This window comes from Agelaius phoeniceus, chromosome 3, assembly GCF_051311805.1.
Source record: "Agelaius phoeniceus isolate bAgePho1 chromosome 3, bAgePho1.hap1, whole genome shotgun sequence".
Taxonomy (NCBI): domain Eukaryota; kingdom Metazoa; phylum Chordata; class Aves; order Passeriformes; family Icteridae; genus Agelaius; species Agelaius phoeniceus.
In genome coordinates, this window is record NC_135267.1 from 58,538,496 (window position 1) to 58,560,376 (window position 21,881).

General features: G+C 45.1%; 2 protein-coding genes across 4 annotated transcripts; both read right to left on the bottom strand.

Moving 5' to 3' along the window:
- Positions 1–2,468: 2,468 nt before the first annotated feature.
- Positions 2,469–17,228, bottom strand: PNLDC1 (PARN like ribonuclease domain containing exonuclease 1). Of its 3 annotated transcripts, none has more exons than XM_077175357.1 (19): positions 16,979–17,228; positions 16,457–16,514; positions 16,267–16,340; positions 15,313–15,346; positions 15,069–15,192; positions 14,352–14,440; positions 13,982–14,088; positions 12,491–12,570; positions 11,361–11,498; positions 10,699–10,768; positions 10,361–10,446; positions 10,082–10,137; positions 8,952–9,016; positions 8,096–8,149; positions 7,839–7,881; positions 7,195–7,294; positions 6,570–6,745; positions 6,304–6,402; positions 2,469–5,761 (listed from the first exon to the last, which is right to left on the bottom strand). In XM_077175357.1, the coding sequence occupies exons 1-19, from the start codon at positions 17,052–17,054 to the stop codon at positions 5,695–5,697; spliced, it is 1,596 nt and encodes a 531-aa protein (XP_077031472.1). In that variant the 5' UTR covers positions 17,055–17,228; the 3' UTR covers positions 2,469–5,694. The 3 variants fall into 3 exon arrangements, 2 of the variants coding, with proteins under 2 accessions (XP_077031472.1, XP_054485902.2); XM_054629927.2 differs by having other exon boundaries at positions 8,952–9,019; XR_013181373.1 differs by lacking the exon at positions 2,469–5,761 and having other exon boundaries at positions 7,178–7,294; positions 8,952–9,019.
- An 893-nt stretch (positions 17,229–18,121) lies between these two features.
- On the bottom strand, positions 18,122–21,093 carry MRPL18 (mitochondrial ribosomal protein L18). Its single transcript, XM_054629770.2, has 4 exons — positions 20,907–21,093; positions 20,283–20,463; positions 18,577–18,811; positions 18,122–18,324 (listed from the first exon to the last, which is right to left on the bottom strand). Exons 1-4 carry the CDS (start codon positions 20,956–20,958, stop codon positions 18,253–18,255), a joined length of 540 nt encoding a protein of 179 aa, XP_054485745.1. The 5' UTR covers positions 20,959–21,093; the 3' UTR covers positions 18,122–18,252.
- Positions 21,094–21,881: the final 788 nt, after the last annotated feature.

The window sequence follows — 21,881 nt, forward strand, 5'->3', positions numbered from 1 at the left end:
CAGAGCTGTAGGAGGAGAATAGCAGGAAAGAAACACTGACCCTTCCTGTAGGTTGGCAGGTCCACACATCCACATCCATTGCTCCATCTCTGGTGGGATTTGTGGTGAATGTGGCAGATTAGAGGGTGAATGTGCAAAACCCTGAGAGAAGTGGTAACCTTCAGCAAGGAGAAACTCATGTGCAGCTGAAGTGCCAAAATCTCCAGTCTAAAGACTGGAGATCTTTTCTCCCTGTTTTCTCCCTGACTGACTATTTTCTCCCTGCAGATCATCGTTAGCAAAGCCTTTCACATCACCTCCAGCTCCCAGCCACCTATTCCTGCCCGTTCTCTCCAAATCCAACTTTTTCTCCCAGTCCTTCTTCCTTGCTGAGGAGCAAGCCCATCTCTTTCCTGCGCTTGCTGTTCCAGGGATGTGGTGGGGGCCAAAAAGTGCAAGAAGTGGGGGGACCAGGGTTCACAGATTCACAGAATATTCTGAGTTGGAAGGAGCCCACAAGGATCATCGAGTTCCACTCTCAAGCAGATATCCCGTACAGGGACTGAACCCATGGGCTCTGTGTTATCAGTACCATGCTCTGAGCAGTTGAGCCAGTCTCAGTGTTGGGGTCCTCCTGTCCCAGCAGCAATGAGGCTGCTGATCCTGGCCTGTGTGTCAGGACTTCATGGCCACTGCTCTAGCACAAATACTCATAGAAATATGAGACAGGCAAGCACATCTTCCTCAGGAACTGCCCACAGCAAGGGGATGGGGTGGTGCTTTGTGAAGCCACAGCCCTGCCTCCTGCTCGATTTGAGCCCACCGTGAGCCAGCAGCCACAGACAGACGCTATTTGCTCCTCCTCCTTCAGCAGTGACACCACTGGAAGCATGCAAGTAAAGGAGGGAAAGTTCAGTAAGGAGCAGATGTAGAATCAGAGGTGCCAGCCAGACTGTGCAACCACTTGGGAGTCTAAAGATGGAGACAGATGCCTGTAGAATTGGGAAGAGCTCTGGTTGCAGTTCTGTTCCCCCATCACCATGCAGTACTCTTGTGTTAAGGTGAATTTAGGACATTTATCAATGCAAGCCATGGAGCAAGAGCATCCCCCCTCACAGGGGTGCCTCTGGCTGCAGAGAGCCCCCAGACACCCTCACTGGGCAGCCAGACCCAGTCCATCCCCTGGAGACTGCCCAGCTTCTGGAGGCTGTGGGACCCCAAGGGAGGCCCAGGAGCCCAGCATGTCTCCTGTGGCACTGCTTCCCATGACCCAGTGGCCCTGTGGAACAATTGCATCAAGCTGCTTCTGTCCTGCATCCCAGGGGAGGGGGCAAATTTTGAGCACTGCAGGCAGCTGTGGGAGCCTGTGGGTTTGCAAATCCTCACACTTGTGTAGGAATGGCAGAGTCAGTTGTGCATGTTTCATGCACAGGACAGATGAGTTCCAGAGTGAGTGAATGACTGCCTGTTTTGGTTAGGCTGGCTGCACTTGTAAGCAGGCATCTTGTTAAGTGGTGAGAAATAAAGACAGCTGTACCTCTGTTAAACAAAAGCTGGAGGCAAAGCAGGAATTTCTAGCAGCACCTTTTCAAGCAAGGTCAGAACATGTTACAGATCTGTCCAAACACTAGTGCCAAGTTTTATGGGGCCAGGCCTGTAAAATAGTTTGTATTACTTCAAGATTCAAAATGAGGATTGCAGATTATCTTCCACTGCTTATAAACCCAGGTAAACTCCAGGAGTGTTCATGGGTGGACCAGGTCCAAACTTAGAAGTACTTTGGGATTTCCTTAATTTGTGTGCACCTTTTGTTTAATAAGCTGTCTTTAAGTTTTAAATAGCAGTCTTTTTTATTTTCCTTTTTGACTGGATGTGTTTCTGCCAGGGCACCATGTGTTTCCCCTGCACAGTGGCTATTACCTTTCACAGATTTCCATCCCACAGATATTTTAATGAGGTTCTTTGCCAACACACTTGCTGCTGCCATCTTCTTTTAAAGCTTGACCATGGAAGGTCAATAGATAAACACAGCCATCTCCAGAAACAGGAGAATGAGTGCCAATCTCTCCTGTGTCTGGAAGGGGTCTTTAGCTGTCCTGCATGGGGAGGAAGTGGTGCAGGAGTCCCATCTCCATCTTACCTTTGGTGAAACATCTGTTTATATGCTCATTTGGCTGGGGAGAAAATTCAAGAGGATGCAACTATTCAACTGCTTGTTAGGATGCTGATGGGATTTGAATCCACTTTCTCTGAGGATATGAGTCTCATTCCCCTGCCCAAGGTGCAGGGCAGGGGTCTGAATGTCAGGTGGGAACATATTTGCATACTGTATCTGTGGTTAAAAGGGAGCAACCCCAGCCCAGGTACCCCTCAGAGATGGGACTGTGCCAAGATCCTTCCCAGAAGGGAAGCCCAAAGGCACTCCTATAACTACAGCAACCAGTGGAGAGGGGCTGTTGGGAAAGCCATGGGAAAAAGAGAGATTAAAAACCAGAAAATAAAAGTTTTATTGCTGCTGCACATAAAAGAACACCACAAAAATGTGTTAACAGAGCAGTTGCACAGCAGGGTTTTTCCATGTCTAAGGCATATGGAAACTCTGTCAGTCTCTTCATCAGCACACGAAGTTCTGACCCAGGTGTGGTGCTGCAGCACAGCCAAAGCTGTTCTGGCTTGAGGGAACCTCCCACCAAGGGGCTGAGCACTGCTGGCACTTGGCACCAGGCTGTTGCACTTCATTCATCCAGCAAGACATCTGCAACCTCACTGTTCCAAGGTTTTCTGCTATGATGTCTTTTGAATGAAAACAAACTGTGAAGAAGAACTGTTGGTTCACACCATTTAAAACCACAGAACTATAAAAAGTTTTCTTCTATATGGAAAAAGTATCTTTTCAGAGAGGTAAATCCTGCTCTCCTCTCCTCCAGTGCCAGTGGGAATCTGGCCTATTACCACTGAAGCCATGAGCTGCAGCATGAACAGAGGAATATTTAGAGATAGGTCTGCCTTTTCCATGCCTTCTCATTTGAGTGGAGATGTTATATCAAAACTCACATATTTAAACTTGAACACATCAAAAAAAGTCAGTGTATCAAAAATCAAATTGTTCTTGTAAATAAATATATTCTGATCTGCAGTGTTCCATTTGCAGGGCTATATTTTTAGCATACACCTTCACAACTTGAATTGTAACATTTTTTTCATTGAGGGTTGGAATTATCCTTTCAAGCCTTGCAGCTGAAGCATAATTTTCTCACAGAGCTAAGAGGCAGGTGGGCTGTAGCTGCTGCTAGGGACTCTGCTGTGGTTTTACCACTGTCTAAGGGAGACAGGTTTGATTGTCTGAACTGCCAGCCCTCAGAACAACTCAGAAGCTCTGACATGCATCTCCTCAGGGCCAGAGTCACAGGTTGCACCACCATGAATTGGCCTCACAAGAATCTAAATTATCTCCTACTGTCTAAATTATCTCCTTCTTGCAGGAGACAGGCAAGAACAGGTATAACCTGAAAAACTTTGGATACTTCCAAGTTCAATTAGTAAGAATTCCCTAGTATGGAGCAAAAGCAGCGGCTGAGGTTGGAATGGCCAGATTGACATATTCAGGAAGTTTTTGTCTTGATCAACATGAGCTCAGAAAAACTTGCTGCTCTGTTCCCAGAGCAGCAAAATGTCTCTGCTCTGATTTATTTGACTAGCCCCCAGCTAACACATTTCATTGGAAGTGGAAGCCAGTACATCACAATGAGCCCTTCAATAGGCTCCAAGCAGCGCAGTACCCTTGATTACCAGAGAAGGCAACTTGTTTCTGTGAAGTCTTCCCTTGGAAGATCAAAACAGACTTAACTCACTCTGATCTCTTCATATTTTTACTCTGCATGTAAACTTAACTGATTTATACTAGGAATATCTAGTAGTTCTACAGCAATTGTCGCTTCTCCCAGCTCTAAAGCAGGAAAATCAAGTCTCTTGATTCACTACACCACGTTGCTACATGAACTGTGTCTGTCTCTTAGAAATGGAAAACACATGGTCAGACCCATGGGCTATTTCTCCAAAAAGGGTGAGAGGATCTCTACTTTTGTCCACGGGAAAGTGTGCTTCTCTAGAGGTGAGCCAAGAGAGAGAACAGCACTGCAGGGAACTGAGTCATTATGTGTCTGTATGCCACTCTGAGAAGAATATGGGAGGAACAAAATTTAAAGAGAGCACAGTTTCTTGGTTCCTTCAAAGTGCATGCTCTCTTAGAAACTCCTGGGCTTCTCACAGGTAACAGCATCTGTATCTTCATGAGGCCCAGACTGTAAAGATCAGATGCAAGTGAGGCTTTGTCTCCCCACATTTAAACAGCTAGTTGAATCCAGACCTCAGAGAATAAGGGTATTATGTTTCCCAAGAAGAGTGTTTTTATGTGAAAACACATGCTACTGTATGTAACAGCCAGTGGAAATCTTCCTAAACCTACACAACACAAAGAGCCTGTGCTCTCCTTGACACAAGGGGGGTGTCTAATGATGCTGGAAGACAAACTAACATTACAGAATAAACAGGGAGACACACTGGTACTTGAAGGAACACTGTGACAGAGAACCCCACCACTAAAGGGTTATAAAAAAGGTCATCAAGAAGTCCATTACTTGTCTTGTTTGTGACACAAGAGCTGTAAACCACAGCTGTGCAGAACTCAAGAGCCACATGTGAAGATGTGCAGCCCTCCTCCCCTCAAGAGCAGCAGAGAGCACGTGATCCTCAGGCACACCGCAGGGCTGTGCTGCTGCCTTCAGGTCCGCTGCAGCAGCTCCCACCTCACAGTCAATTAAGGCACATTCTGCCTATTAGGTGAGCATGGGCCCCATCCAATTAAGTCTGACTAATGACATCTAAGAACCATTATATGGAAACCCTGGATCAACAGGTTCTTTTTAAGAGGAGATTAATAAAAAAAAAAATCTCTGAATACCAAATTCCCTGGATTGACAAATACTCCAGCTCTATCAAGAGAAACTGATCCACAAAGCATGTCTCATGCTTCTTTGGACAAAAGACTGCTCACATGCTGAGCACTAGAAGCAAACAGAAATGTGTGCTGACTCACCTGACCTCTGTATACTCCACAAACTGGAACCTGATAAATTCCACTTATCTGTGTCAAACCTCAGCTACACTGCCACTGAAAATACCAGTGCATTGATACTGCACTGACAGCACTGCAAATTATTTACTATTCCCCAGAATCTGTCATGAACCCCAAGAGTGGTTTCTCCATCAACTCTGCCCGTTTTCATTTGGTAAACAATGACATTTCCCCTGCTTTACAACTGAAGCTAAAAATAGCATCTTTTATTTCAGAACTCCCTGAACTTTATCAGAAATGTGTTTTATGCAGCAAGCACCGGCACAGGGAACAAACTGACAGTATGAATAGCTGTGAAGAACCTACACAGGACCAAAGAAAATTAGGCATTGAAACAATCATCTCCCCCTTCAGGAGGAGATGATGCTTTGAGCAGATTACAAAATACCACAAATTGCAAAGCAACACACCCCCTTTAAAAAACAGATTTCCAAGAAAACAATTCAAACAGTATTAATTTTTTGAGTTTTTTCCTGTTCTTTTTTTTCCTCATTTTATTGAATGAAAGAAAACAAAATGGACAAACACAAGAAATAAGATCAGTGTTCCTCACATCTCATCTCTACAGTAGTCCTTTAGAGTCAACAGCTGCGAGCTCCTCCAAGCACAAAGGCCAAGAGAGACCACAGCGCCACAATACCAGAGATTCTAAGAGACAAGAATAATAAAATGCTGTTAGGCTACTTATATGTATGGCTTAATTTTTTGTTTATTAAGAGCTTAGATTCTTTTTCAAACCATGTCAAGGCAGAAATTCACCCTTCATGAGCATCACTGTCACCATCTCACAAGAGGAGTGCACTTTGAATCTGGAATTCTCTCCCACTGCCAAGCTTTCAACTCAGCTGCAGAAAAAAACCCACATCCATCCCACAGCTGATTCTGCCTCCCTCTCACCAAGCTTATTAGAGGTGGTGCTACAGCAGCTCAGTAAGATTACAACCTCCCTGCTGTGACAGCACATCCATAGTTTTGTGCTATCCTCGGGGAAACATTCCTGGGTTAACCAAGAGCAAGACTAAAGTCCAGTAGCCCAGGGCTGAAAGCTCACGAGCAGCCACCCAGCACCTGCTCCCGAGTCCCCTGCTCCTCCGAGGGCTGGCAGGAGGACACTGCAAACACGAGGCAGGCTGCTGCTGTGCCAGGGCCTCGGACCTGAAAGGAATGCTTCCCCCGCCCCCGCAACTCACTGCAGCAGGCAGTTCACGCTCGGCGAGTGCCTCCAGTGGCGATAGACGGAGACCTGCAGGTGAGGGTGGTGCCTGTAATCCCGCAGGACGTGCCTGACCCTGCAATGAAAGCATGGCTTGAGCTCAGCCCGCAGGCCGCTTACAGCACCCCACAGCTCAGGGCAGCAATTTCTATCCAAGAGCTGTCACAGCAGAGAGAGGGTGGGACAAAGGCCTGGGTCGGAGGAAGAGAGGACACTGAAAGTTAAGACTTTCTGATCACTTACTGCTTGTATTTATTGGAGAGCAGAATGAACTGGTTCTTTGAAAGCCGTCTGACATCAAAGCGACAACGAGCCTTAAACTCTTGGTAAATCTGTCCCTCGGTCAGCCCTGGCCAGCCTCGGACATGAACAACCAAGGCAGGGGGATGGCGGCAAGGAGAATCTTCCCCAGAAAAATTCTGGAACATGTACAGTATTGAGACATACCTGAATTTGGAAATACTATAGAGCCACTATTAATATAATAATAAAATATGCAGAACATGACAAATAAATGACAGGTTGTGTAATATTGCTGTTTGTGTAAAATTAATTTTGTTTTGCCCCAAGATTCACCTAAATATTGTCATAAAAGCAAATTGTCACGACTACCATGGAGAAACTACCTGAGAAAGAGTAATGTAAACTGGCTAATGCCATCTTACAGAATAACAACATAAATATAGTGCAAAGCAGAAATTCAACTCATTGGCCATTTCAAAAGGTCGACTGCATCACTTGTACAATGACAATTTCTGCCAAGGTGGGCCCCAGCACCAGTGGATTCCTCTCCTCAAAGGAAGCTGTCAAGCAGGCTGCTAACCTATGCACCCCACAAACAGGTCACAGACCTGCAATTCATACGCACAATGCTTGAAACACCACCTCGGATGAAATTCACTTTGTTCACGTGCTCAGCCAACACGGCGAGGTACTGCGAGAAAGAAGGCTCAGCCTCCACTGCACCACTAAATCAGAAAACAAAAGAGAACAAAGTTTTGTTTCTCCAGTACTGCACTGCTACACAGTCCAAGCTCTTCAACTAGTGACAGAATAGATATTTCAGATCTTAGTATCTTCCTACAGAAGTCAAAAAGCTGCAAGAAAAGGGAAGGGAACTTAACTGAAGGCACTGATTCACACAGATTTCAAAAATGGAAACTAATGGAAAATTATTTGACCCTTACCCAAGTGAACTGAACTTGAGAGAGCTTGTTCTAGAACAAAGAAGTCACAATGTCATTTCCCAACCTCTGAGCCATCACATGGCCCCTGATTTCATTTTTAAAATGTCAGCTTTGACATAAAACTTTGACATAAATACTACTTTCAGATTTATAAAATAAAAATCAAATTAGGACATGACATTTCCAATAACACTTTCTTTTGTCCAAAAGGAAGACCAGTCTGAGAAACAAAAAGTCAGACAGAGCAAACAGAAGACTGTTTTCCATAGGAAAAACATCCCTTGTAATGCAATTTTCAGCATTACAACACTTAAACATTACTCACTCTGTGGATCTGCACAGAAGCAAATGAGCTGACATCAGAAGAACTAGAGAAAGGAATAATGAGGTGGCATTAGAAGAAAGCTAGAGAAACACAGCTGAATACATAGAAAGCAAAAATGCATTGAAGTGCAGCTAAGTTACTAAGAGCAACAGACAGTATATAAACAAATATTTCTTAGAATCAAATAGATCTAGAGAGAAGAAAAGATTGCCAAATCCCAACACGAGCTCTGAAGGAGTTTTTAAGAAGCATTTTACCTGAACCACAGAGAAATGCATCATAGCCTGCCTCATGAGGAAATTTCTTCTCACCTGTAAGTGTCCAACAAAATCAGGAAGAAGTAAACAAATCTAGCATGCTGTGAAAACTACTACGCTGCAGAATCCTAATTCATGAGATCTGCTATTCTGAAGGTTCTTTTCCCCCTCCCCTCAACTCTGTTTCCTTCCTCACCCTGAAAACTTGACTCTCAGTAAAAAGGCTGTGCTTCTAACAAGCATTTTAAAACATCGAAAAAGAAGCAGCAGTTACATGAATGCCTGAAAAGCTTAGCAAGATGCACATTGAAAAAATTTAACTTTTATGAAAGTCTAAGCCAAACTGTGTTGTCTGTGTTATTGGTGGTATGGGAACCATTTCAAACACAGGAGGCCCTCTGCTGCAGGACACGATGCTGCCAGGAGAAGCCAGGAAACATCTGCCTCACAGCCAGTATCACACCATGATCCTGGACCAGCCACCAAGCTTCGGCTACTTTGCCATTAGTTCCTTCTACCTTCCCTTCTAAGACAGCTGTTCCCCACCTCCCCTTGCCCCTTCCAAGGGCTCCTGACTTCACAGTCCAAGTCAGGTTCAGTTCAGCCCAACACAGTGTAAATGCTGTCTGTACCAGCAGCATGAGGCAAACCTGCCCTGCATTTCCCTCAGCAGCTACCAGGGACATGCAGAACTTGGGAGTCCAGGCTCTGGGTCTGAACAAAAATCTGTATCAGCAGCTCTGGGCAAATTCAGCAGACCCACTGGCATTCCTTCATCCTTTGTATGTGGTCCCCCAGAGAGTGCAACAAACCTCTTTTGATCTTCCTTACTCTGAAGATTTGCTTAAGAACATACCGTATCTTGAGCAGCCACTTGCAAGAGCTGTAACAGGGCACGGTGGACCTTTGGGATTCAGGTTGCTGCTGAAGACAAGTGGATGTGTGATATTTTTGTCTTTTCTCAGTATGTTAGAGAAAAGTTACTGTTCTCTAGTGACCTGTAGCTTCATTTCAGAAAAAAGCTACTGGAGACTTTAAAATGAACTTTGGTAGGCCTCCAGGAAAAGGCTGAAATACTTACTTGAGTAATATCTACTCAAGTATTTTCAAAATATCAGTTTTCTTCCTGAAAACTAACTCCTAAATCCTTTCTTAGTCTCTTACCTCACTCAAAACTTATAAGCAGCAAATTTGTTCTAATTGCATAAAAAACAAAAAAGTGAGCAGAATTAAAACTGCAGGGAAAGAGGTTTACTAGATGGTTCTATTTGAATGGGGAACCCTGGAGGTTAAACAGATATCCCTGAAATTACTGAAATAAAACAATGAACAATCAAGCAGAATATGCAGTCTGAAATTGCTAATAAACAAACTCTCAGAATCCCAGTACTGTTTTTAAAAAAATATTATTTTTGCATCTCCTTCTTGGGACTAGGGGGTAACGGGAAACAGGCAAAATTTTCCTTTCTTTAGCAAAATTGACATGCAAAAAAATTAATTCACAAAAGAAGTGTGAAGTAAGTCTCCTACCACATCATGACTATGCTCATGAGGTACATCATCTACTCATGTGCTCCATCTGAACATTGTCTTTAGTTACTGCTTTGGGCTCAGTGCAGCCCTCTCTTAGGACAGGCATTTGAAATTAGGATGTATTTTCACCAAGAACTGCATCTTACTCATTTCAGAACATGGCATAAGCAACATAATTCTCAAGCTGAGTGTACAGCTTGTATGCAAACCAAATTTGTGACCAATGAAATAAGGGCAATTCAATGAGAGAAGTGACTCAGAACAAATAATTTATTACACAATTCCTTTATAAGAAAGATGTGCAAATCCTTTGCTCTTAAATTTAGAAAGACAAGGATCCAACTGAAAGCATTTGAGAGGAGGGAAAGTATGAACATGGGATGTGGCTGACTGTGAAATATCTTTCCAAAGAAGACACAGGGATTGCTGAAAGCTCTACTGGCCACCACTTACCTGCACAAAACTGCATATGCCTCCACAAGATTAGATACTCGAGGAAATCGACATTTCTATAAAAGAAGAATGTATTAGAAAACCAACCATGACAAACCTTATGGTGAGTTCAATTACTTACATTGCCAATTTGTTAAATGAGATCTAAAATTAGAACTTCCCAAGGCAACACTGAGAACTGTTTGCAGTTCTGTTATCACAGGGCACTGAGGAAAGATATCCTCTCTCTTGGGTGAAACACAAGTTAAAATGTCAAACAAAAAAACCTGTGCATCTCACCTTCTGCACAGATTTTGTTACAGTCTTGGTGTCTATGATGACAGGAAACAGGTTGTGAATGTTCCTTTTAAACTCCTCATAGCTTTCTGAAAGCAAAGCACATGTGGAGAAAGGCATCAGGAAACTGAGGAAAATCCCATGCAACCACAAAGTAATAGGAAAGAGAAGTGACAGCAGGCAATGATGCTCTCTTCAGGATTTAGAACTCAGAAGAGGCAACCAGCCCAGCTGCTGGCTAAGCCCTGCAGGTGTCTGTGGTGGCAAACTGCCACTGCACCTCCTGTTCCACCCCCAGTGCAAAGGCAGCAGCCCAGGACAGCAGCTACGCACGGCAGTACCTGGGAGGGGCCTGTAGAACTTGTCGTGAAGGTGCATAAGGTCCATAAGCATGTTGTGTCCCACCAGGGGCTACAGGAGGAATATAAACATAACAGCCCATTGGAGCACATTTCTGAAGAGAGCTCAGAGGTAAACACAGGCACACTCAACAGCTGTAACCCTTTCATCCAGCAGACAACATCCACATACACTCACACAGGAGTCATTCGGGCAGCAAGGCTCACTGGAGAACTACTGCCTTCAAGAAATCAGGCTTGTGGACCCTCTGAGAACCTATTGTCTCAGCAGCATTCTATTTTCAGTGGAGCTAAATGGATTCAGGCTTCAGCTGAACAAGGTTCCAGCCATCAGATTTATATGCTTACTTGCAAGGGCAGGGATGGTCTTTGCTGCACATCACCCATAGTCCTCTAAAGCTGAAATCCATCTGATAAGCTGCATACAGAACGTAAGAATTTCCACACAAAGTCAGACCAATGGTCCACATGGTCCAATAAATTGGTGTGACGCATGCTGGAAAGCACAGCTTGCCCAAAAGGCAATAATCTGCTCATCGTTCTTTGATGGTGACTCAAACTGTAACACTAGGGTTTTAATATTGCATTTAACACAGCAAAATTAAAAAGAGATGAAAAATGAGAGCAGGGTTAAGGCATTTTACCTTCTTGACTTTAACAAGTATTTGGAAGAGGTTGGTGAAGCCCCGGGCAGACAGGAGAATGAGCTTTTTCTGACAGTGGTCATAAGAAGAGTTCTCCAGAAGCTGACGATGCTCTGGACTCACTTTTTTCACCATTACCTGAAAAGAACAGTCACTGAGTATCTCAGCCTCCCATGTTAGTTGTATGTACATTGCTTACTGGGGATCAGTAATGCTGAGGTCAAGTTCAGCTTCAAGGCACTGAAGGACTGAAAAACTGCATCACCTGGGACCTTGGGACTGTCTCACTTCTATACGGAGATCAGTGCTCCAGTAACTAAACAGGCCTGCTCAAAGTGAGTCTTAATTGTGCTTCTCTACTCAAGAGGACAATTCCTACCAAAGGGCTTTTCTGAGCACAAATTAACCTAATTCAATTTAACTTGATGGTAAGTTCATATGTAAGTTGATATGGTAAGTTCATAGTAGCAAAATCCCAGAAACAAACAGCAATCATACAAGCAGAGTCACCAAAGGCAATTCTTCAGATGAGAAGGCTGAGTAAATCTGACATTCTGGAGGCATTTGTTATCAGACCAAAGCAGGACTAATGCAAAAAAAAAAAAGATTCCTGTAAGCTAATTCTAAGCAACTGACTGATATCATACCCATACTTTGAGAAGTCTACAACCATAGTTTTACTACAGAAAATATTACTGAATGTAAAATACCAGTAGGGAATAGCAAAACAGCAAATCACAGAGTAAAAGTCTTCAAGGCAGCTTCATGGCAGGAGTCAGCAAAGGAAAACCACAGAAAATGCTAAAACTGTATATTCCTATGGAAGTATTGAAGGAGGGACTTAATAAAGTCTGAAGACACAGAGACGGTGCCTCCAGAAGTGCTCCAAGGACAAGTACTTCCATTTAAAAGGATTTTGGGGTTACAGGACAAATAGAAACCAGTTACTCAGTTTTCTGTATCCCTTTTCTTAGGATCCCACAATCTACATTTCCTTTGTCATTGTCTTCTTCTGCTCCTTGACCCTATCATTAAAAGTGCAAAAAACATTTCAGAGTCCCTGCAAGAATGCCAGTCCTATCTGCCCAGAGAGAAATTCTCTTTTCAAAAGGTCCACATTTCCATCTCACCTTCTTGTCTCCAAGAGGCTCTGTCCAAACATTTTCAAGAGCCTGCCTCAGAACCAGCTGAACTTCAATCACATGATAGCCTATGACACACACAAATAAAGGCAGTATAAGCTTCAGAGGTGCAGAGAAGCCCATTAAGGAAAATACACCATTCCTCTAGGCAGACAGACTGACATGTCTCTCCCCCAACATATAGAAAATATTACTCAACATATGATCCTGGTACATTACCACACACAATGACTGAAAGAAAACAAAACAAACAAAAAACATAGGCACACACATACACATAGGAAAGAAAACAACAACAAGAAAACAGCAACAACCACAAACCCACAGAAATAAACAACAAGAAAACAACAACAACCACAAACCCACAGAAATAAACAAAACACAAAAAAAACCCCAAAAATCACATTTGCAGTGAAAATTTCAGGCAAATGAGCTTTTGTAAGGACACGGAGGAAAGGAAAAAACTAACTGAAGAGGGAGGAAGGCTACTACTCTGAAAAAGACACTCTCTGGTTTGGGACAGTTTCAGTTTCAGAGCAACAGACCCAGAAGCCAATCACACAAAGGGTACCAATGCATTTTTCCCCACAGCTGACAAGGAACTAACCCAGTACTCTTCTGAACAGCATTAAAAGAGACACCTGAATCAGTCTTCTTGCTTACTTAAATAAATGTCTTTCTTATCACAGGTGTTCACCAGTGCCAGACTCTATTAAAATATCAGTCTTATATCTAGCTGAAAAAGCAGATAAAAATCACAGCACAGTTTCCACCCCTCCTATTGCATACTCTGCAAAAAACTCAACACACAAAGCCTTGAATACTCTGTTCTTCCTAACCTTTTCTATATTACACTCCCTGACCTAGAAGATGAAGTTTTGGGCTCTGTGAGTAAACCTACAAATTATTCCCTGCAAATATTCCCTGTTCTTCAAGTCAGCACAGAAGTTCCTCAGCTCTGCTATAGTGCTCCCAAAACCTAACACAGGGGTAAGTGACCTGTTTATTCCCACTTTCATAAAGGTGTCTCTATGGGGCTCCCTGTTGCTCCAACGAGAGGGACTCAACTCTGAAAGGAGGGGAAGAAAATAAAAAAAACCCAAATCACCCAGGATTTAAAGCATGTAAAATGTTATCCTGATTCAGAGTAACTACTAATTCTCCAGCTGCTGCTCAGAAGAACAACAAAATGGAAGCTAATTACAACAAAGCATGCTCCAAACGTCCAGACATCCATATCTGCTTCAGAAAGACCCACCAGCCCAAGAGAGCAGAGTAGAAGAGGCCAGAGATGAACTCCTGACAGGAGGTGAAGTATAAACTGGGGAAAAGAGTTGTAAAGGCAGGATAGGCACTGGTGCTTTCCCTCTCAATAGAGCAATTTAACAGAAGAAAGGACAGCTATAGCCCCAGAGGTTCACAAGAAATGATGAAGCCACTCAGAGCCCACAGGCACTTAAGAGAGGCACTGTTTCATACCACTCAGATCCTGCAGAATCATAGTATCCTCTTCCTTTGCTGCAGCTATCCAAGTGGTCACTTCATCAATAGCTTTCTTCAGGACATCCCTGTCTGCATTACTGGTGCTGGATGAGGGAAAAGAGGCAATGTGAGAAATGCTCTTCACAGGTGAAGCCTTGTGCCTTGCTGTAGGAATGCAAAAGCTTCATTTCCCAATGTGCACCCAATTCTCCACATAATATCCTGAGATCTCAATTCTCCTTCAGACACCATGGCATGCTGGAACAGCTGGCAGCGAGCTGTTCAGCCCAACAGGTTTCAGTATTCCTACAAAAAGTGATCTGAGTGAAGCTGAGCCATGAGCACAGTACTGAGGAGAAGTGCTCACCTGCGGACTTTCCAGGTACCTGCTAAGAGGTGCTGCCTAAGGATCTTCTCCTGTACTTCATTCATGTATGGGATTCCATCTTTGAGGAACTGAGGGGAGAGAAAATGCCAGGTTGGTTACATTCCCCTGGATTTCCTCACAGCACATTAGAGAATTAGCAGATTAGTCAGGACAAACAAACTGTAGGCAATCCAACAGGTATGGAGGAAAGAAAAGGATATTTGTCAACTGTAATCAGCTTTTTTGCTCTTCTTTTACTTTTCCTTTAATAAGATGCTTCCAAGAGTCAAGAAGTCAGATGGTTCCTGCCCAGAATTGCAAAACAGTACTCTTATGGGATAACAGAGTCTGAATTTTATGGGAATTGTGGCAATATATAAGATGCTGGTAAACTGATACTTCTGCACCTTCATGGATAGTAAAGACACCCACCAGGGTTTGTTTAGCAAATCCATAACTCACCAAATATAAGGTTCTGGGTTTTTTTTTGAGGCAGGAGAATCTGTCTGATGTGGACAACGATGTGGTTATTGCCCTTACATTAGTTCAGAAAAAACAGCACTCACTACCCCTGTTGGTAAGGAACTGCATGATGCATTCATACTTTAGGAAGATGCTATTTACCCCAGAAACATTAACATTTTGGGATACTAATCTGATTTCTTCTGCAGTTGCAGAGATTTCCTCTGTTCTGCACTTCTGGCAGAGATTACATACCTTGTTGTAGTCAAAGCCATAATGAGACAGGAACTGAATACTAGATGCAGAGAGGGTGAATTCAACATCCTTTATTCCCAGTGTTGAGGGAAAGAGAAAAAAGTTATATGAATGCACCACATACCTAAAATGAAAAGAAAAATATCTCTAGAAGATAATTACAATAACTCTGCCCAAAGGGAATTATGTTTAAAATTTTTACTGCGCTATCCTCATTGTAACAGAAAACTGCTTTTTGACTTACTTGTTTGAATTTTCTTTTGAGAATATTGCCAGCCCTGCAAGAAAGAAACCTCTGTTGAGATGGCAGCGTTTAGCTGGATGTCTACTGACAGCCTGCAAATGAGATGAGGGATGTGGGGAGCCCCTCAAGAAATACATGCTTTCCATTCAGGAATGTCACTGTGCCAATCCTAGCAGCAACTGCCAGGCCACTCCCTGGATTCCTGAGAGCTGAACAGGACAAGCTTTCACTGCTATGTGGGAAAATGAGTCAAATCTGAATTAAACAACAAACAGACTGAGCAATGGCAAGAGGTGAGGTGGTGATGAATCCCTGACTGTGCATACACAGATGAGTCTGTGCGACCAACTACACTACAATAGTGTTTGGAACAAGCTGGGCACCACAGAGGACTGAAACATGGGTTCTCAGTTGTTTTTTTTTTTCTTCTGTTAATCCCTAAAAGGCACATGAAGATCTTACATACCCCAAGACTTTCAACAATATTTCAAACTGTTTTCAAGCTTGCTTCATGACTCCTTACTGGTTCTTAACTGCCAATAGCTCTCCTCCACAGGCCCTTTCTCATGCTGATTTGTTATTTTAGGAATAACAGAAATAGCAGCCTTTATTTTCCTCATAGTGCACTGTATCGAATGACACAGCTTTGAACAGGAGCTGCCATCATACGCTTCTTGCTTGCATCCTCTGATTTAAAAGCCTCGTATTTTTAACTGTGACCTTTAAATATGGTCAACTTTAGACCTGTAAAAACAATATAGCCCACCTGACTTTATTTATTAAAAAGCTGATAGTGTTAAACTTCGGGGGTGAGGGGGGGGGGGACCCAACAAGCAAACATCTCTGGAATGAGTGAATTAATGCCAGAGGCACCTGCAGGACGCTCCTGTTAGCAAAAGGCCAGTTACCTGTACGACCGCGGGAGATCACTTTCCGTGTCAGAGCAGCACTTACCGAGCTGAACCAGGGTGAAGCGCTGAACACTCTCCCTGGCCTTCACGTACCGCTCCGCAGGGGAGTCAAACAGGCTGGGAACAAAACCAGAATTGGGGAGAGGGGACACAAGAAGGGCTGCTATGTACAGGTTGTTCTCACAGGGCTAGAGCAACAAGTCTCCCTCACATTTCAAGTCCAAGAGCTTTACCTGGGCTCGTTGTTTTGTAGGGAAGTTGAATGCAAACCAGTAAACTCCATATCAAGGGCTGTTGAAGTGGAAAGAACACAAGAAAATCTGAATTCGACGCACCACCAGGACGGGGGTCTCTCACACTTCTCTTCACCGTAACCTTTGTCAAACCACAGGAAGCAGGCTCAAGAGAAAAAGCTGTGGGGCTCACACCTCCAGCTGCCTCATTCCTGAGGCAGGATGAGGCAGGGACACCTCCCCCACGCCCCTCAGGAGGGGCCTGCCTCACCCTGTGCTGTGTTCGTGCCCACACCCCGAACCCCAACACCCCTGGCCCCCAGCCGGCCGAGCCGAGGCCAGCACCGCGCTTGGGGTTCCCTTTCCCGTTTGAATCCCCGCGCCTCAGTGCTCGCTGTTGTGGGCGCAGCAGCGCCATTATCGGCTGCTATACCCCTCAGTGCCCAGGTCCCCACGTCGGGCAGGGGCCCTGGGGGGCCGAGGGCAGCACTGGGGGCCAGACGAGACGCCCCCGACGCTCACCCACGAATGCGGCGCGGAGGATGCGGCGCCGGAGGCGCGGCAGGCGCTGGGCAAAGCCCTCGGCGCCCACCTCCATCGCCGCCCTCCCGCTGCCCGGCCCGGCCGGCGCGCCTGCGTGCCCAACGCTGCCCCGGGGGGCGGGCCCGATCCGCGCCAAGGGACGGGAAAGGCAGCGCCGCGGGAGCCTCCAGCGTGACCCGAGCGCTGGGAACGAAGGACTGGGAGGTTTAGGCTGGAAATTGGAGAGGCTGTGAAGCCTCTCCAGGCACAGCCCCCGCTCACAGGGAGCGCAGGGGCAGCTCCCACTGCGCGCCTGCCGGAAATACAGATCGCTCAGGGGCCGTCACTATCTGAGAGTTGCTATTATTATGAACCGACAACTCGGTAAAAATCTAGTAAAACAGTGGTTGTTTTTCATTATGTCTGAGGATTAAATAAAAATGCCAGAAGCGGGCCGGGCTCACCCCGCATGCTGCTGAATCCCGGCACAGACCCCTGGCATTCCCTTCTCCTGCCCCAGAGCACGCACACACAAGGCAGCAGGCACAGCACCGGGACACAGGCACAGGAGTGGCACTGCCCAGGCTGGCCTCCCTGAACTTGCCTGTCAGAGGGTTCCAACAGAGTTTCTGTGGGGATTTCACAGCCTGGTCGTAGTTGGGAGCTCTGCCGAGCCATCAGGCAGAAACGCTGAAAGCACCAGCCTGTGCGAAGCAGCGGACAGACACACAAAGGGAGAATGGGGCTTCTTATATAGCACAAATTTCTGCAGCTTCCCTTGTAGACCTATCCATGTGGTTAAGCAGTTAGAAGAGTCTCAGGATTGCAAGAAAGGTGCAAAGATGAGTTGGGGGGAGTTTAATATTTTCACTAAGACTTTGCACATCTTTATCACTTTATCACAGTTCTAAACATTAGTGTAATGTCTACTACACTTTGCTAGGTTAGACTGGCAGTATACAGGGATCAAATATCAAAGCATTTCCAGAGTTCAGGCTGGAACAAACAAAATCAAATATTAAAAATAAAAATATTTCTAAACCATTGAATTATTAATAAATTTTGTCAAGTTGAACTATGGTAAGTTGATTCTAGCATTAAAGGTGTTGATCATTTTAGAATAAAGAATATGACACACTCCTATCCATTTGAAAATATTTTATTATAAGATGACACATTCCAACTTTTTCCAGCTCTGGACCTTCCCTATGCCAGTACACAAACCTAAAGAAGTGATCCTTGTTCCTCAGAAAGTCTTCCCAACAATCTCCATTTTACCGGTAGATTCTTCTTGGTTCATGAAGAACAACACCACCCTCCTTCACAGCTTTCTCAAATTCCTGGATCTTGTTTAAAAGACAGACACAAATAAATACAAAAGAAAGCCAGCAGGACTTAAATATCAGTGGGAACATGTTATATGGAGGGGCAGAGGTTAACAGCCTCATGGAAGCATAATATCAGGAACTGCAGCTTGTCAAAGCCCTTCTGAGTGTTGCAAGGAGGGACTGTCAAGCTACATAAGTAAATTAAAGGGAAGTAAAATTAATGCCTAAAAAGGAAAGAAGGGCCAAAGGAATAAGTAGATGGGTACTTGCCGAGTCACAACGGTGTTCCCAGGGGATAATGGCTTTAAAGTTCACAAAGTTGATTCCTGCTTCCAAACAGCGCTGTGCCACGACACGGCCAAGGTTTCTGCATGCGGCTACTCCCTTGGGACTGTACAAGTGTCTCTTTATGGCCCACTCTCGGGTAGAGGCAGATACCACAACATCCCCGTTGGAGCGCTCGACAAAGGCTTCTACGTAATGCTGCGTCCGCTCTAGCCGTAATCTGAGGGCAGGAAAGAAATAAAAGAGGATTATAATGTCTTTTCCAGAGAACAGGGTCAAATGCTTAAATTACTTCCTTTATGAAATAAAATTGAGTGTATTAATATATTACATTATATTACGAGTTGTGCTCAGTAAGACACAAAACAGCAATCATGTTGGGAGGAAAGGGTTAAAAGTGGAAGAATATCAAGGAGGATTCTCTCAAGTGACCTTGCAGCTGGGAATGCCAAGTCCTGGAGAATAACATTGTGGGAAACCCCACATATTATGGCTACTGCTGTTTATCCTCTGACTGTTTTGAGAAGTAGAATCTCTGTATAGAGATAACACAGGTGTTCAAAGAGCCTTGGAGGCTCTCTCATGGACATGCTTGAGCTCCCTCTTTTGACAGACAGACCATCAAAGCTCAGTGATCATAAAAAGCACAGGGGAGACCATAGCATGATGGGAAACCTAAATGCCCCTAATAAATGGGTGCCAACAGCAGGCTCACCACCTGCACAGACTAGGCCTAACAGTGCCTGCATTCCTGCCTGTCTCTGCCTGGGTGTTGCTTTGGGATCCTTTAATTAGCAAGGTAATGAAATTAAATGTACTCTTTGCATTTCAGCCATAATTTTGTGGTCGTTCCAGCTGCCTGCCTGTGTCAACTCACACAACTCCTATTGCTAGCTCAGAAGAGTGAAATTCCAAGAGCAACTTCTCATCAGCTCCTCAGGGCCACAGTCCTATGTTGCCTCTGAGCAGTACCCACTCCAAACCAAGCACTGTACACCTGTTCGGTGTGGAACAGATATATATGAGGAGAACTGCTCCAACAGAAATGGAACTTTGCGGTCACTATGCAGTCCCTTAAAAGCTTGAGCTGACACAGCAGGTGTTGAGATCTGACACAGCAACTTGTTGAGATCTGCAAGTGGTCAGAAAGTACCTCATAAGCATCCACACATAACAGTAGAATATTTATTAGGAGCAACTATTTCTTATTGCACTGCGATAGTATTGGCTTTCCTGGTATGAACAAACTGGATGGGGTTCTCCCACAAAATAAAGACTTTGAAATGCCAGCTTAAAATGAACTTATTTTCCAGAGGACAAGTAAATTAAAACAAAACCCACACATTTAAAACAACCCTAAACAGACTATTATGGTGTCTCAAATAAAACCATGAAGCATGGTAAGCACAGGAGTGAGAGAACGCAGAGTTAAAAAGCTGTTGCTTAAGCAACATTACCATTGCCTTAACAATAGATGGAAAAATCTTGACTACATATGCTTTCACATACTACTAGTTCACTCCTCTCTGAACACAGAGGATGCCTACTGATAAAGACACACTAATAGAGCAACCCAAAAAACATGTTTTGTATGTAAGTTTCTGGGGTTTGTTTTGTTGTTTTTGTTTGGGTTTGTTTGTTTGTTTTTTTCTTTTGGAGTCTTCATTTCTGGTAGTAACTTCCTGACTCACCTGTGCCAGAACTCACGCTTTGGCCATGTGGTCTTCCAGCCACGCTCCTTCCTAGCCAGGGCCATCTGCTCCAAGTTCCGAGGATTTCTGTTAGTGAAGTTTGGGGCAACAATCTCATTTTCACTTGTGTCCACTTCAGTCTCAGTTTTGAGTCTAGCTGTAGTTGATGCAAAACGAACACCTTGGGGGAGAACGCAGATAAAAAACACCAAAGATTAAAAAAACATGCAGTGCAGCCAGTAGAACGGATACAGTACATAATGACACAGCTTACAGAAGTCAGCAGGGCAGAATCATCTTGCTTTTATTTTTTAAGCACTTAACAGATGAACGACAAGACCTCAACCTGTTTCCCCAATCTATGAGGTGAACTGCAAGTATACTAACGCCGTTTCTAAACTCGTATATAAGATACAAACTCACGCGTGACTAGGTCCAAAGCTTTACAAAACACTGAAAGCGAAGTACACAAGAAATCAGAGGCGGCGTTACCAAAGAACAAGGTATAAACCCTTCATCCTTGACACAGGAGCACCAAGACACCCGGCCGCCGGATGGCCCCGGGAGCGCGGGGGTCGCGGAGCTGCCGCCGGGAAAGGCCGGCACGGCGAGCCCTGGGCTTACCCGCTGCACGGAGCCCGGCGGCCGCCAGCAGCAGGCGGCTGCTCAGCGCCATGGGGAGCCGGAGCCGCCACAGCCCCGGGCGGTGGCACACCCCTGCCTCCGCTCAGGGACACCCGGGCGCCGCCATGCGCGAGGGGCGGCGCTTCCCGCGGAAGCGGCCGCGGGAATTCCGCCCGCCGCCGGCTGACGGCTCAGGCGGAAGCGCCGAGCGCGGGGCCGGTACCGCCCCGCCGGCGGAGCCGCCCCAGCTCCCCGGGGAGGGGTGCCTGTGCGGTACTCACGTCTCGTAAAACAGCAAAAAACACCGCTCCGGCTCGGGGGATCATATTTTAACTTTTGCCCGCGGAAAAAGAGCTTTAGGGAATGCCGGCCTTCGGGTCGGCTTTTCCTGGAACGGGTGTAGGGAAGAGGGACCAAGGCGCGGAAAGGAAAGGGGAGTGGGTAAATAGCAAGAATAGGTGTTTCGGGAACTACCATCTTCCTGTTTTAGGCTTCTTTTCAAGTGCTCCTGCGGCACACAGGTACAGCAAAGCTTCTCTGCCTTCCCAAAGCATCCTCCTGCCAGCATGACCGCGCAGGAACCTTACTTTGGAGCTGTATTTAACTGCTGTAGTCCTGAAAATGCTTTTGAGTCATCTAAGAGCAAATTGTATTGAAAGGAGGATGAAGGTCTGGAGATCTCTTGGCACCACCTGGCAGGGGAACTCTGGACACTGCCATAGGAGCCAGGTATAACTCTGGCAGTGGAGGTCACTCCTGGCCACACAAGGTACCTGCTTGTCGACATTCAAGAAGCCTGTTCACATCATGTCCTACGAATTCATACATGCTTATCCTGAACCTTGCAGATTCCCCATCTCCCCCTGAGGTTTCCCTCAGACTAGCAAGTTTTCCCCCTATCCTACAAGCATCGTCACTTAACCTGGCCATTGAAAAGTAGTAGGATAACGGGAACAGTTACAGCTCAGAGACCTT

Bases quoted from the DNA above. Each gene is read 5' to 3' on its own strand.
- MRPL18 (XM_054629770.2), bottom strand. From the start codon at position 20,958: ATGGCGCTGAGCAGCCGCCTGCTGCTGGCGGCCGCCGGGCTCCGTGCA. The intron at 20,464-20,906 runs GTAAGCCCAGGG...TTCTCCCCCAAG, and splicing joins CGCCGGGCTCCGTGCAGCGG to GTGTTCGTTTTGCATCAACT. The intron at 18,325-18,576 runs GCAAGTACCCAT...CTTTTAAACAAG, and splicing joins GGGAACACCGTTGTGACTCG to ATCCAGGAATTTGAGAAAGC.
- PNLDC1 (XM_054629927.2), bottom strand. From the start codon at position 17,054: ATGGAGGTGGGCGCCGAGGGCTTTGCCCAGCGCCTGCCGCGCCTCCGG. The intron at 16,515-16,978 runs GTGAGCGTCGGG...CCACTTCAACAG, and splicing joins CCTCCGCGCCGCATTCGTGG to CCCTTGATATGGAGTTTACT. The intron at 14,089-14,351 runs GTGAGCACTTCT...TCCCTCATCCAG, and splicing joins GGTACCTGGAAAGTCCGCAG to CACCAGTAATGCAGACAGGG.